The sequence below is a fragment of the Peromyscus maniculatus genome, chromosome 9 (genome assembly GCF_049852395.1).
Source record: "Peromyscus maniculatus bairdii isolate BWxNUB_F1_BW_parent chromosome 9, HU_Pman_BW_mat_3.1, whole genome shotgun sequence".
Lineage (NCBI taxonomy): Eukaryota > Metazoa > Chordata > Mammalia > Rodentia > Cricetidae > Peromyscus > Peromyscus maniculatus.
This window is the reverse complement of record NC_134860.1, coordinates 26,928,764-26,941,874: the sequence shown is the minus strand read 5'-3', so window position 1 is coordinate 26,941,874 and position 13,111 is coordinate 26,928,764. Positions and strand designations below refer to the sequence as shown.

Below are 13,111 nucleotides of genomic sequence, written 5' to 3'. Positions count from 1 at the left end.
TGGCCAGTTGCTCAGTTTCGTGTGGGAGGTGGTTCTGAAGCAAGTCCGTCCTCTGAGCTCGAGACCCTCCTCTGCGTCAGGCAGGATTAATGGCGCTGGCCACTAGTGGTCAAAAGCAGCTTTGTGAGGGCGAGGTGAACACTCACAGTCACTGTCTCAGAATGGCCCACGTCTGCAGTCATGTTACCCAGGTCCCTTCTGGAAACTCCTCAGTGAGCTTTGAACAAGGACCCCGGGATTTCATTTGCATTTGACTGGAGAATTATACAGACATAATTTAGAGTCAGCCTTCTGTAGGCCATCAGTGTAATCCTCATGTGCCCAGTGGAGGTGAAGTTACCACCTGACTTCCTCTAATAGAGGGAGGGTCCAGAGGCTCAGAGGCTGCCAGTTACTTAAGCAAAGCCACACACAAACCTGCCCATTTGTAGCTCCACCTGGTCTGAGGCCCAGGAGCTTGCTGTCAGATACACTGCCTCAGCTGAAAAGAAAGTGTACAGGAGTCCCCGAGGCTTGTTTTCTGTGTTTAAGTTACCAGCAGTCAACTATTGTCCAAACAAAATTAAAGGGAAATTCTAGAATTTAGCAATTATATAATGTAGAGCAGGCTGCCTTCAAAATCACAGTGATCTATCTGTCTCTGCCTCCCAAATGCCCTGTGGTTATGAGAATCTTGAAAAAATGTCACACTGTCTTAACTCCATGCTGCCTGGAAAGTGAATTCTCTGTTGTTACTGTATTCACCACCTACACTTGCATTAGTTGCATAGTTATCAGATTGATACTACCTATTATCATGGTTCTTATTTTGAGAGAAAAAGTTTTCATTCCAGGATGTTCTAAATTGTCCTATTTTACTGTTATTAATCTTACTCTAATTGATGGGTTCAACTGTATCATAAACTTTATGTATACGAAATACCCAGCATATATACGCTTGTACTGTCTGTATCCTCAGGCAGCCACTGGGGGCCTGAACAGACTTCTACAGATACTGGGGAACTCCCAGTGATTCCTTGTCTTCAGAGGCATGTGGAAGGTTTTGGGAGCAGGTGACAGCCTGTGAGGATGCCATGTGTTCTTAGTAGCTCCTAGCAGCTTGTTCTTCCATTAGGGTCACAGGTGAGTCAACAACTGGACAGCTGTCTTTCTGAAGGAGAAAGAATGTGGTTGGTCTCCCCTTGAGGCCAATTTTCAAGCTCCAGTGTCCTATAGGCAGCTCGTTATGGTGGACAGACAAGCAGACTCCTATGCTATGCCCTGTGTGTCTAAAGTGCTGTGGGACCACATGCTCCGGTCTTACAGGGAGGAGTCAGGTTCAGCAGCCATCGAATCCCCTTGGAGCTGGGCTGGGCAACTGATAAAGAAGAGACCAGTAATGGAGCTGATATGGTGATGCTCACAGTTCAGAGGGCAGGAATGATAGAGCTGATGTGATGATGCTCACAGTTCAGATGGCAGGAGTGATGGAGCTGATGTGGTGATGCTCACAGTTCAGGAGTGATGGAGCTGATATAGTGATGCTCATAGTTCAGGAGTGATAGAGCTGATGTGGTGATGCTCACAGTTCAGGAGTGATAGAGCTGATATGGTGATGCTCATAGTTCAGGAGTGATAGAGCTGATGTGGTGATGCCCATAGTTCAGATGGCAGGAGTGATGGAGCTTATGTGATGATGCTCACTGTTCAGATGGCAGGAGTGATGGAGCTGATGTGATGATGCTCACAGTTCAGAGGGCAGGAGTGATGGAGCTTATGTGATGATGCTCACTGTTCAGATGGCAGGAGTGATGGAGCTGATGTGGTGATGCTCACAGTTCAGATGGCAGGAGTGATGGAGCTGATGTGATGATGCTCACAGTTCAGATGGCAGGAGTGATGGAGCTGATGTGGTGATGCTCACAGTTCAGATGGCAGGAGTGATGGAGCTGATGTGATGATGCTCACAGTTCAGATGGCAGGAGTGATGGAGCTGATGTGGTGATGCTCACAGTTCAGGAGTGATGGAGCTGATGTGGTGATGCTCACAGCTCAGGAGTGATAGAGCTGTTATGGTGATGCTCATAGTTCAGATGGCAGGAGTGATGGAGCTGATGTGGTGATGCTCACAGTTCAGATGGCAGGAGTGATGGAGCTGATGTGGTGATGATGCTCACAGTGCAGATGGCAGGAGTGATGATACCAGTGATGATAGCATATAGTGATGGAGACAGGCACAACAGCTAATGGTATCCAGACACATATCAGGCAACATTCTAAATGTCGTATCTCTACTTACTCCACAAAGCAGGGGACAGATTTGTCCCCTCCTTTTACGGAGGACGAAACTGAGGCATAGAGAAATTAGCAGTGGTAATTATAACAGTCGCTCACTTACCTAGGGTTCCACACAGATGGCGGTGGGGGATTGTGCTCTCCATTTGCCTGATGTGGGGACACTTCCAGACATTGTACACACATCTTCTCATTGAGGGACATGTATCGGTCACGGTTCTCTAAAGAGAATCTGTGTATATGAAAACTGGGTCTGGTAGAGTGGCTTACAGGTTATGATCTGACTTGTCCCAGCAATGGCTCTCTCCTGATGAACGGTCCACAAGCTGCATGTGTCAGCTGGTCTTCAGTGTGCACTGGATTCCTGAAGCAGCCTCTAATGCCAGCTAAGGGATGAACTTGACATCCAGAGGGAGGGCAGGCAAAGAGCAAACACCTCCTTCTTGCATGGCCGTTATATAGGCTGCCACCAGAAGGTGTAGCCCAGATTTAAGGTGGATTTTTTCACCTCAGAAGATCCAGACAAAAGGTGGGTCTTCCCACTTGAAATGTGGTCTGTCGGGTAGACATTCTGTAGTGCTGCAGGGCTGGCTGGTTGGGCACACCCCCTGTCCTCTCTGGGCAGAAACCCAGGGTTCAGTAGCGTGACAGCTTGTGGGATTTTAACAGGAAGTGGAGACCACTTCCAGGCCCCTGATGCACAAGACAGGACAGTGCTGTGAAGTTGGCAGTGAGGCTAACTGCCTTGCATCCCATGTGGGAATCTGGTCCCAGCCCTGTATCAGGTGTTTAAAGGAAGACCAGCCACAGGCAACGACTGAAATCCGCACTGTCAGGCTGCAAGTGACCGCCAGCTGAGGTCTCCTGTACAGCATTGCCTTGGGGACAGTGTCACACAGCACCACACAGTGCTAGGAAGAGGTGACTCAGCCAGCTCTACCAAAGCTGGCTGCAAATCGAGGACTTACCTGCCAGACGTCAAGGAGCCCCTCATCATCACTCTGTTTGGCCCTGGGCCTTTGTGAAGATTGGCTACAAACCTTGGTCATCTTGTGAAGGAAGAGGAAGGGGCAGACAGAAGCACCAACATAGATACAGACTCAGTTTCAGGGACAACTAGAGTGCCACAGAGCCTCACAGCCACGTCTACTGCTATGGTCCCCCAAAGCCAAAGCAGTTCTGGGGTGGTCTTACAGGTTTTAGAATGGCAGCAATACCAGTGGCTGTTTAGAATTGAAAGTGGACCGCAGGCAGGAATCCTTTTCTGTCAGATGGGAGAGAACCAAGACACTGGGCATCCCCAGTACCTGGGGGCTTCCCAGGGTAAAAGCGGAGCTAATGGGTCCCATGGCCTCTGCTCTCCGCACTCCTGACACTCCTTCCATTAGTGGGACCTCTGGGTCTTTGAAATGCTCCCACCAGCAGCCAGGTAATTGCCTGGCTGAACTGACCCCTGAGGAGCCCTGCAAAATTATTCTCATTTGCACCCCTGGCCCCTCTGGACGGTTGTCGCTCTTTGCACTTACGGCAGTGTGTGGAGAAGAGTGTGAAGGTGAGAAGCTTGTTCACTTTCACTTCAAACACGACAGTAACTTGCACTGTTAGGACTAAAGTCCGTGCCCTTCACTGAGCCTCTGAGGCCTCGGTTCATTGACTTCTGGTTTTCCATCCTAGTCCCCCATCCTTGTCCCCCATCCTTGCACTCCCACAGTCGCATGGCCTCTGCTCAGAACACTCGCCTAGCTGACGTATCTTCACCCTTCAGATCTTGCTCTGAACCTTGCTTCCCTGGGGCAGTGTGAGAACAGCCTTCAGTGCTGTTTTTTCCACTGAGCCCTTGCGCTTCCCCTGGCACCACGTTAGTTGCCTGTGATTAGTTCTTCAAAAGTCCACCTCCTAACCGATCCTCCCAGCAAAGGCCTGGAGGGGCCCCTGCTGCATCCCTGCCCTCTGGAAGGGTGTCTGCAGTGGGATAGTGGGTCCAGAAGGCAGTCCCGAACACTGAGAGGCTTCTAGCGGTTTTAATCAGTGGGGTTTGCTGCCTGTCTGGTTTTTCTTCAGTGAGTTGGGAAGCACCTGGGCAGCCCTGCTTCAGGAGGCTGTGTCTAAAAGTAAACACACAGGAAACCCAGCAAAATGCACTGCATCACACAGAAGCACACCTCGAGGCCAGGATCTTACCTCTTCAGATATCTGCTCCCAAGGCCTGCTATCTCTTGCTTCCTGGGCCCATCTTCCCTCCCTTGGAAACACAGCCTGATTAATCCTGCATGTAGTCCATGCTGCCAAGGGACACTTCCGGGCTGGCAGTGTGCTGACCTCTTTTTGCCGAGCAGGTGCGATCCTTGCTGTACATAGCTGCTCAGCAGCCCTGGAGTGTTGGGGTCTTGCCTCAGAGATTAGTGTTAACCTTGTCCCTGCCTGCCTCTGCACGTGGACTCTCTGGTCTACGTCTGTGTCTCACTCGCAACCCTAGCCGTTCCCAGGCATCTGCCCCATAGTTCAAGACCGACTCAGCTGTCCTGCTAAGGCTTCTGGAGATAATAGATGCTGGAAGAAAGGTATGCTGGGTAAGAATATTGGGTGGCCAGGAGGAACTCCACCAGTTGGTAGATTTGCCACTTGACCCCAGGGCTGTGGCTGCAGTCTAGAGGCAGGAACGTGCTATGAGCAGGGGGAAGCTGATTCCCTGTTCTCAGTTGTCTTCCTTTCTGGGCCCTGAGTGCATCCGAGGTTCTCTCTGGGTTGAGAAACGTCCTCGGTGTAAAGCTGAAGTCTGTCTTCTGCAGAGCTCTCCTTAGAAATGACTTTACTCTCACAAGCGAATCCGTCCGTCTGGTCACTAAGGAGTGCCCCCTGCAGAAGACCATGGTGCTTGGGTTAGGACAGCCGTTTGCCCCCCTTGCCCTGTGCAGCTTCAGAGTGGGTAGGGCTCAGTTCTCCCTGAGTGGCGCTCAGTATCGCCTGCCCACTGACTGGTTGATTTCTCTTGCAGCCGAGAAGAACACCTCTGGAATGATCAGCCGCCCCTCCCCGGGGCGGATGGAGTGGATCATCCCCCTGATTGTGGTCTCAGCCTTGACCTTCCTGTGCCTCGTTCTTCTCATTGCTGTGCTCGTGTACTGGAGGTGAGTGGGCAGGGCGGCTAGCCCGGTGCTGACCCCTGGGCAGTGGAACATGTGGCCTCTATGTCCAGCACTGAAGTAGTGAGCATTTGCGAGCCTTGTGTCTCTGACCTGGAGACATGTTTTGTCTCAGGAAGAAGGCACAGGCCAGAACTGCCTCTGAGGTCCAAGCACTCGTGGTAAACTTTACCCGAGAGTCTGGGAGGTCCATACTCACATCCCAGCTCGGCTGCTTGCTGGATGCAAATCCCTTTTCTGTTTTGAATTTTAGTTGTCCAAACCTACAAAAGGAGTGGGCGGGTGCCATGGAGCTTCCGGTCTCTTTCAGACCATGCCTTTGCCTTGCAATAGTCTCACAGTACATTAGGTAGCTTTTGTCTTTAAAATATTTCATAGCCTTTTGGTGAAGATTAAATTGGGTGGTCACGAAACAGTTACTCTATCATGTGGCATTTCGTACTGGAGAGGTAAGTATGTTGGCTTGTGGCCAGCCTTCCGTTATCCTTGTCCTCTGGAGAGTTCTCACTGGGTCCCCGGGAGCCAGCCTAGAGCCTCTGTGTGGAAGTTCCAGAGTTTGCAGCTAGAGTCTCAGCTACTTCAGTTGAATAAGTCGGCTAACAAGAAGGCGGCCCAGGCAGCCTTCGTCGCTGGAGCATCCCAGTCTTCTTCCCTTCATCTAAAAGGATTTAGCAGTGTGCCCCTTGGCTTTTGCCATCTTGACACAGACTAGAGTCACCTGGGAAGAAGGCACCTCAGGTGAGGGGTTGCCTCCAGGAGACTGGCCTGTGGGTGTTTTTGATTGCTGGTTGATGTAGGTGGGCCTAGCCCACTATGGGCAGTGTCATCTCTGACCAGAGGAGTGGCTGTGAAAGCCAGGGGAGTGAGCCAGTGTGCAGCTGTCCCCTGGTTCTTCCCGCCTTTGCTCTGCTTCAGTTCCTGCCCTGATTTCCCTCACGGGTGCCTGCAGTAGAGATGTGAAAACCAAGCGAACCCCTCCCCAACCCAGTTGCTTTTGGTCAAGGTATTCATCACAGCCATCGAAAGCAAACAAGGATGACCAGTGTGGTGGTTAATTTCAGTTGTCAACTTGATTGTATTAAATCCCTAGGAATGATCCACCCTGAAAGTGGACAGCACTGCCCCACGGGATGGCATCCAGGCTGAACACAGAGAGCGGAAGTAGGAAGCTGGCAGAGTGCTAGAATCCTCTTCTCTGATGACTGGTAGACATTAAGTAACTTTATGCCCCTGCCACCACATCTTCCCTGCAGTGAAAGAGTACACTCAAAACCCTGAGTAATCCTTCCTCCCCAGAGCTGAGTCTGCTCAGGGATTTGCTCATGGCAACAGGAAAGGGAGCAAAAGAGCCAGTGGCCACAAGTATAGCTCAGTTCTTCCTCGTCTTCATCCCATCAGTTCTCTTACGTTTGCGTCAGAGCATCTTGTTGAGACAGGCAAAGCAGTAGCGAATCAGTGGCTCAGCCCTTGTGGCCTTAAAGCAACAGTGAGAGTCAGTGGCTCAGCCCTTGTGGCCTTAAAGCAACAGTGAGAATCAGTGGCTCAGCATTTGTGGCTCAGCACTTGTGGCCTTCTGCTGCAGTGGAGACAGGCAAGAAAGCAACCTCTAAGACATTCCTAAGAGAGTTCCATGTGTGAGCTGGAGAAAGCTACATCTGGAAAGAAGCAGGTCATGCTGGGACCTAGAGTTGAGCATTCTGAGTGTTCAGAGTGGCCATGAAAATCCTGGTTGGGGCAATCATATATGAGCAAAGACCTAAATGATGGGCTCCATCTTAGCCCCACCCAGTGCCCTTTCTAGCATAGGAGGCAGCAAGTGTAAAAGCCCTTGAGGCAGGAGCATGCCTCACATGTTGCAGAAATAACCAGGAAGTGAGAATGATTGGAGTGCTGGAGTACTAGAGAATGCCAGGAAGAGGCAGGCCAGAGCAGAAAGGATTGGGTGTAGACAGCCTTTCAGCCTTTGGACCTCTATTTTCTGGTTTTTCGAGACAGAGTTTCTCAGTGTAGTCCTGGCTGTCATGGAACTCACTCTGTAGGCCAGGCTGTCCTCAGAGTCAGAGATCCGCCTGCCTCTACCTCCTGAGGGCTGGATTTAAAGGCGTGCACCACCACCGCCTAATGTGAGTGTTGTGGTCTAACTTTAGAATTACTTGCTGCTGTGTTAAGCACAGAGTGTGAGGAAGAGCAGTTGGAGGCCAGGCAGGTATGTCAGTAGCTCAGAGGAGACAATAGTGTGAGTGGTGAGCATCCATTACTGCAGAGGTACTTGGTCCGTGAGCATCCATCACTGCAGGGGTGCTTGGGTGGTGAGGATCCATCACTGCAGGGATACTTGGGTAGTGAGCATCCATCACTGCAGGGGTCCTTGAGTGGTGAGCATCCATCACTGCAGGGGTACTTGGGTGGTGAGCATCCATCACTGCAGGGGTCCTTGAGTGAGTGGTGAGCAACCATCACTGCAGGGGTCCTTGGGTGGTGAGCATCCATCACTGCAGGGGTACTTGGTCCATGAGCATCCATCACTGCAGGGGTCCTTGAGTGAGTGGTGAGCATCCATCACTGCAGGGGTACTTGGGTGATGAGCATCCATCACTGCAGGGGTACTTGGGTGGTGAGCATCCATCACTGCAGGGGTCCTTGAGTGAGTGGTGAGCATCCATCACTGCAGGGGTCCTTGGGTGGTAAGCATCCATCACTGCAGGGGTACTTGTGTGGTGAGCATTCATCACTGCAGGGGTCCTTGGGTGGTGAGCATCCATCACTGCAGGGGTACTTGGGTGGTGAGCATCCATCACTGCAGGGGTACTTGGTCCGTGAGCATCCATCACTGCAGGGGTACTTGGGTGAGTGGTGAGCATCCATCACTGCAGGGGTACTTGGGTGAGTGGTGAGCATCCATCACTGCAGGGGTACTTGAGTGAGTGGTGAGCATCTATCACTGCAGGGGTACTTGGGTGGTGAGCATCCATCACTGCAGGGGTCCTTGGGTGGTGAGCATCCATCACTGCAGGGGTACTTGGGTGGTGAGCATTCATCACTGCAGGGGTCCTTGGGTGGTGAGCATCCATCACTGCAGGGGTACTTGAGTGAGTGGTGAGCATCCATCACTGCAGGGGTACTTGGGTGGTGAGCATCTATCACTGCAGGGGTCCTTGAGTGAGTGGTGAGCATCCATCACTGCAGGGGTACTTGTGTGGTGAGCATTCATCACTGCAGGGGTACTTGTGTGGTGAGCATCCATCACTGCAGGGGTACTTGGGTGGTGAGCATCCATCACTGCAGGGGTACTTGGTCCGTGAGCATCCATCACTGCAGGGGTACTTGAGTGAGTGGTGAGCATCCATCACTGCAGGGGTACTTGTGTGGTGAGCATCCATCACTGCAGGGGTACTTGGGTGGTGAGCATCCATCACTGCAGGGGTACTTGGGTGGTGAGCATCCATCACTGCAGGGGTACTTGGGTGGTGAGCATCCATCACTGCAGGGGTACTTGGGTGGTGAGCATCCATCACTGCAGGGGTCCTTGGGTGGTGAGCATCCATCACTGCAGGGGTACTTGGGTGGTGAGCATCCATCACTGCAGGGGTCCTTGAGTGAGTGGTGAGCATCCATCACTGCAGGGGTACTTATGTGGTGAGCAACCATCACTGCAGGGGTACTTGGGTGGTGAGCATCCATCACTGCAGGGGTACTTGGTCCATGAGCATCCATCACTGCAGGGGTCCTTGGGTGGTGAGCATCCATCACTGCAGGGGTACTTGGGTGGTGAGCATCCATCACTGCAGGGGTCCTTGAGTGAGTGGTGAGCATCTATCACTGCAGGGGTCCTTGGGTGGTGAGCATCCATCACTGCAGGGGTACTTGGGTGGTGAGCATCCATCACTGCAGGGGTCCTTGGGTGGTGAGCATCCATCACTGCAGGGGTACTTGGTCCATGAGCATCCATCACTGCAGGGGTCCTTGAGTGAGTGGTGAGCATCCATCACTGCAGGGGGACTTGGAGGGAAGGCTTAGCAGAATGTGAGGGTGCACATGTTAGCTGTGTGTCCTCACGTCTGTTCTCAACTGAGTAGGACCAGACACTGTGCTCATCTCAGGACCCCCACGTATGTGACAATAACTCCCAACACGCGGGCATAGCACAGTGGTTCTCAGACTTCACAACATGGTGACCCTTAATATAGAACCTCATGTTGTGCTGACATCCAACCACGAAATTACTTCATTGCTACTTCATAACTGTAATTTCGCTGCTGTCATGAATTGTAATGTAAATATTTGATTTGCAGGAGATCTGATATGTGTTCTCCAAAGGGGTCACGACCCACAGGTTGAGAACCACTGGAGCAGTTCTTCTGCTGACCATGTCTTCTAATCCTGCCATAAAGAAGTATCTGAGCCGGGCAGAGGTAGCACACGCCACCATCACTCAGGAGGCAGAGGCAGGTGAATTTTGAGTCTGAGGCCAGCCTATACAGTGAGTTCCAGGACAGCCAGGGCTGCACAGAGAAACACTGTCTTGAAAAACCAGGGGAAAAAAGCAGCAGCAGCAGCATCTAGTGGAGCCATGTATGATGGTACACACATATCATCCCAGCATTTTGATTTTGAAGGCAGAGGCAGGATTGCAACCTCAGGAACAATCTGTATTGTTAGCAATTTTGCAGCAGCCTGGGCTACATAGAAAGGGTGGGACACGGCGCTTGTACCAGGCAGTTCTAGGAAAGAAAAAACCCAACTAGACCATATTGTTTCTTCTCACAGACCACGGAGACAGAGAGGGGCTGGGGACAGGGTGGCAGGACAGACACAGACAACAGGCAGCTGAAAACCACATCCCCATGCACTTTGATTCAGAATGGGCTTGGTACATAGGGTGGACAGCTCTAAACCACCTACCATACTTTCTCTTAAGATAGAAATCATGACTGTCTATGTTCCTGCAAAACTTGGCTAGTCCAAATGGAAAACAGATTAATAGTTCATGCTAAAGTATGTTACTTTCCCCTTCAAGCTTGGTGTCAAGTGCACTAAACATGTAAAAGAAAAAAAACCTGACAGCAAGAAAAATGACATTGAATTCGTGCTAAGATGGGCACATTGGCAAGCCTGAGGGCAGCCTGGAGGGGACAAGGCCTTTTTTCTGTCCAGCTCTTTTCCTGTGGTTAACATGAAAGGGAGCAGCACCAGGCAGCTCACACAGAGAATTGGCAGTGTGCAGAGACTTGTGTCTCCGTGGTGGTGTGGCTGAAGCTACAGTAGCAGTACGTCTCTGCTTTTTTAGGCGTGGAGACAGAGGATGGCTGAAATGACTAAGGAACTCACATAAGCAGAGCAGCGAGGCTCATCCAGACCTCCGTGATCATGTCCTCGGGTGGCCCACAGTGGCAGCCCACGGTGGTGGCAGCCTAACCACAGGACCAGGGTTTTGTAGCCAGTGTCCTGGATTTAGTACGTTCACCTGGAGCTGGGGAGGCAGGTTCGTGAGAAAGTGTGAGGATGACCCCAGGGTCTCTGAAGTCTCTCTGTTTCCTGTTGTGCAGTCGGAGAGTGTGATGCTCAACAGGTCCACTGTGAGTGCCAGGCTCTGTGCCAGACCCTTGGGTGGCACTGTCTCCTGCGGTTTATACAGATCTGTGTGGTAGGTGGGACCTGGGGAGAGAAAGGGAGCTGACATCTGTTGAATAGTGACTGTGAGCCAGGCAAAATACAGTGTTATCAGAGCACCTTCTGGTGTATTTGACACACACATCAAATTCCCTAAAGCCCAAGGCAAAAAACTAGCATTGACCCGTTCCACTGAAAGTTCCAGGGCCATCAGGCGTGACCGTCTCAGAGATAGAGTGAGGACATGGCTGGCGTGCTTTGTTCTTCATGGGAGCCCTCTGGCCCGTGCTAGACTTGTGTCATTCTATCTAACAGTTCCAGTGAGGTCCCGTAATGCTGCTTCTCATGTCTGACTTTGGTCATCTGGCCACCACCAGAGTCTTCTGGTGCCTGAGGACTGGAATATGCCCCTCATGCCTGGGTTTAGCTCTGGAGCCCAAAATTAGCCTTACTACCTGTCTCCTCAAAAACATGAAGTGAAACATGAAGTGTGGGCAGTTTCTCAGGAGACTGTCCAGGGAAGCAAGACAGCCAGTGTAGAAGGTTCAGCCAAGCGTTCTGTCACTTATGTAATTATGAAGCCGCTTCTGCCATTGCGTGGGCGTGGTGTGCAACTTCTTGTGATTTATACAGTGCTTATGGAGTTTGTGACATGCATTGTGGTGTGTGTGCTTGGTGATTCAGTCACAAAGCCCTCTGACCCTCAGGGTTCATTACAGAATTGGGTGTGTGACATCATGAAGTATGGAGAATGTCCATGGAAGGCTAAGTGTACTTTGGGCTTCAGCAGAGCCTGGGAGGAAAGTCGGGTCCAGGAGAAGCTCCCTGGAAAGCTGACAGCTGAACAGTCAGAAGTCAGGGAAGGGCCGGGCGGTGGTGGCTTCACACCTTTAATCCCAGCACTCGGGAGACAGGTCAGCCTGGTCTACAAAGTGAGTTCCAAGACAGGCTCCAAAAGCTATACAGAGAAACCCTGTCTTGAAAAACAAAAACAAAAACAAAAAGTCAAGGAGGAAGCTGGAGAGGGACGAGCCTGGAGAGAGAACGGCCTTCCGCAAACAGACACGCTGACTCAGTGTCATGGGAACAGACCGCAGGGGCACCACAAGTACTGGATGCCATCGTGCTAAGAACAACTGGAGGACACTGGGGGAGCTGCAGGTGCAGGAGGCAGCCCCTGAGAGGTAGTACTGTACAACGGTGAGGTAGGAACACAGGTCAAAGCCTGGATTTGAAGCTGGACTCCATCATACCTATAGCCTCTGTGGACAGTGCACATCTATTCTTACCAAAGGTTGCTGTCATTCCCAAAGGGTGAAATGTGGTTCTGGGGAGCTGAAAAATTCTTTTGTATATTAAACTCTGTGTGTGTGCATGTGTGTGCGTGTGCGTGTGTGTGTGTGTGCGCGCGCGCGCGCGCGCGCGCGCGTATGAGAGAGAGAGAGAGAAAGAGAGAGAGAGAGAGAGAGAGAGAGAGAGAGAGAGAGATGCAGACTCAGCATGTGTCAGGTATAAAAGTTGTATTGGGCTTGGAGATTCTAGGCCTGTCTATAATGGGAGCTGAGGGACATACTAGGGAGAGGCCATTAAGAAGTACTACCTTCAATGCAGATTCATCTTTCAGTGTCAATTTCCTTACCAGTAAAGTAGTTCAGAAACATGCCACTGAGTGCATATGGGCAGGCAATATAGGTTGTGAGAAACAGCTGCCCTGGGTAGCGGATGGGGGCTAAGTATACATGTGCCATGGTGTTATACCAGATCTGACTTTAAGGAAAAATAGAAACATAATTCTGGGTCCTCGTATACCTAAAGTGTTTGGAAGTGAGAAAATGGAATCTCTAGATGAAAATAAATACCTTTTATTTTGATAGCTGGCTGTACATAGTTTCCAGTAGTCTCACTGTGGCATAAGACAGTATTTGAAAAAATGTTAGGAATATCCTTCTAGAGTTTATTCTTTGGAATGATCTCATTATGCACAGTAGCCTAGAAATAGCTCAGTCATCAATTTAGAGCTAAGTATAGTATAAATGTAGGTTAACCAACTGAGCAGAACTACTTTGAGCCAAAAGGAAAGGGTG

The 13,111-nt window shown here is 50.9% G+C and overlaps 1 protein-coding gene across 2 annotated transcripts in view; it reads left to right on the top strand.

The window, feature by feature from the left end:
* Ptprg (protein tyrosine phosphatase receptor type G) overlaps positions 1–13,111 on the top strand; it is a 703,035-nt gene that overhangs the window by 622,862 nt on the left and 67,062 nt on the right. For both annotated transcript variants that reach the window (XM_015993986.3, XM_006975079.4), the window contains exon 13: positions 5,270–5,402. In XM_015993986.3, the coding sequence (XP_015849472.1) occupies positions 5,270–5,402 (133 nt within the window). The remainder of the gene's footprint in view (positions 1–5,269; positions 5,403–13,111) is intronic.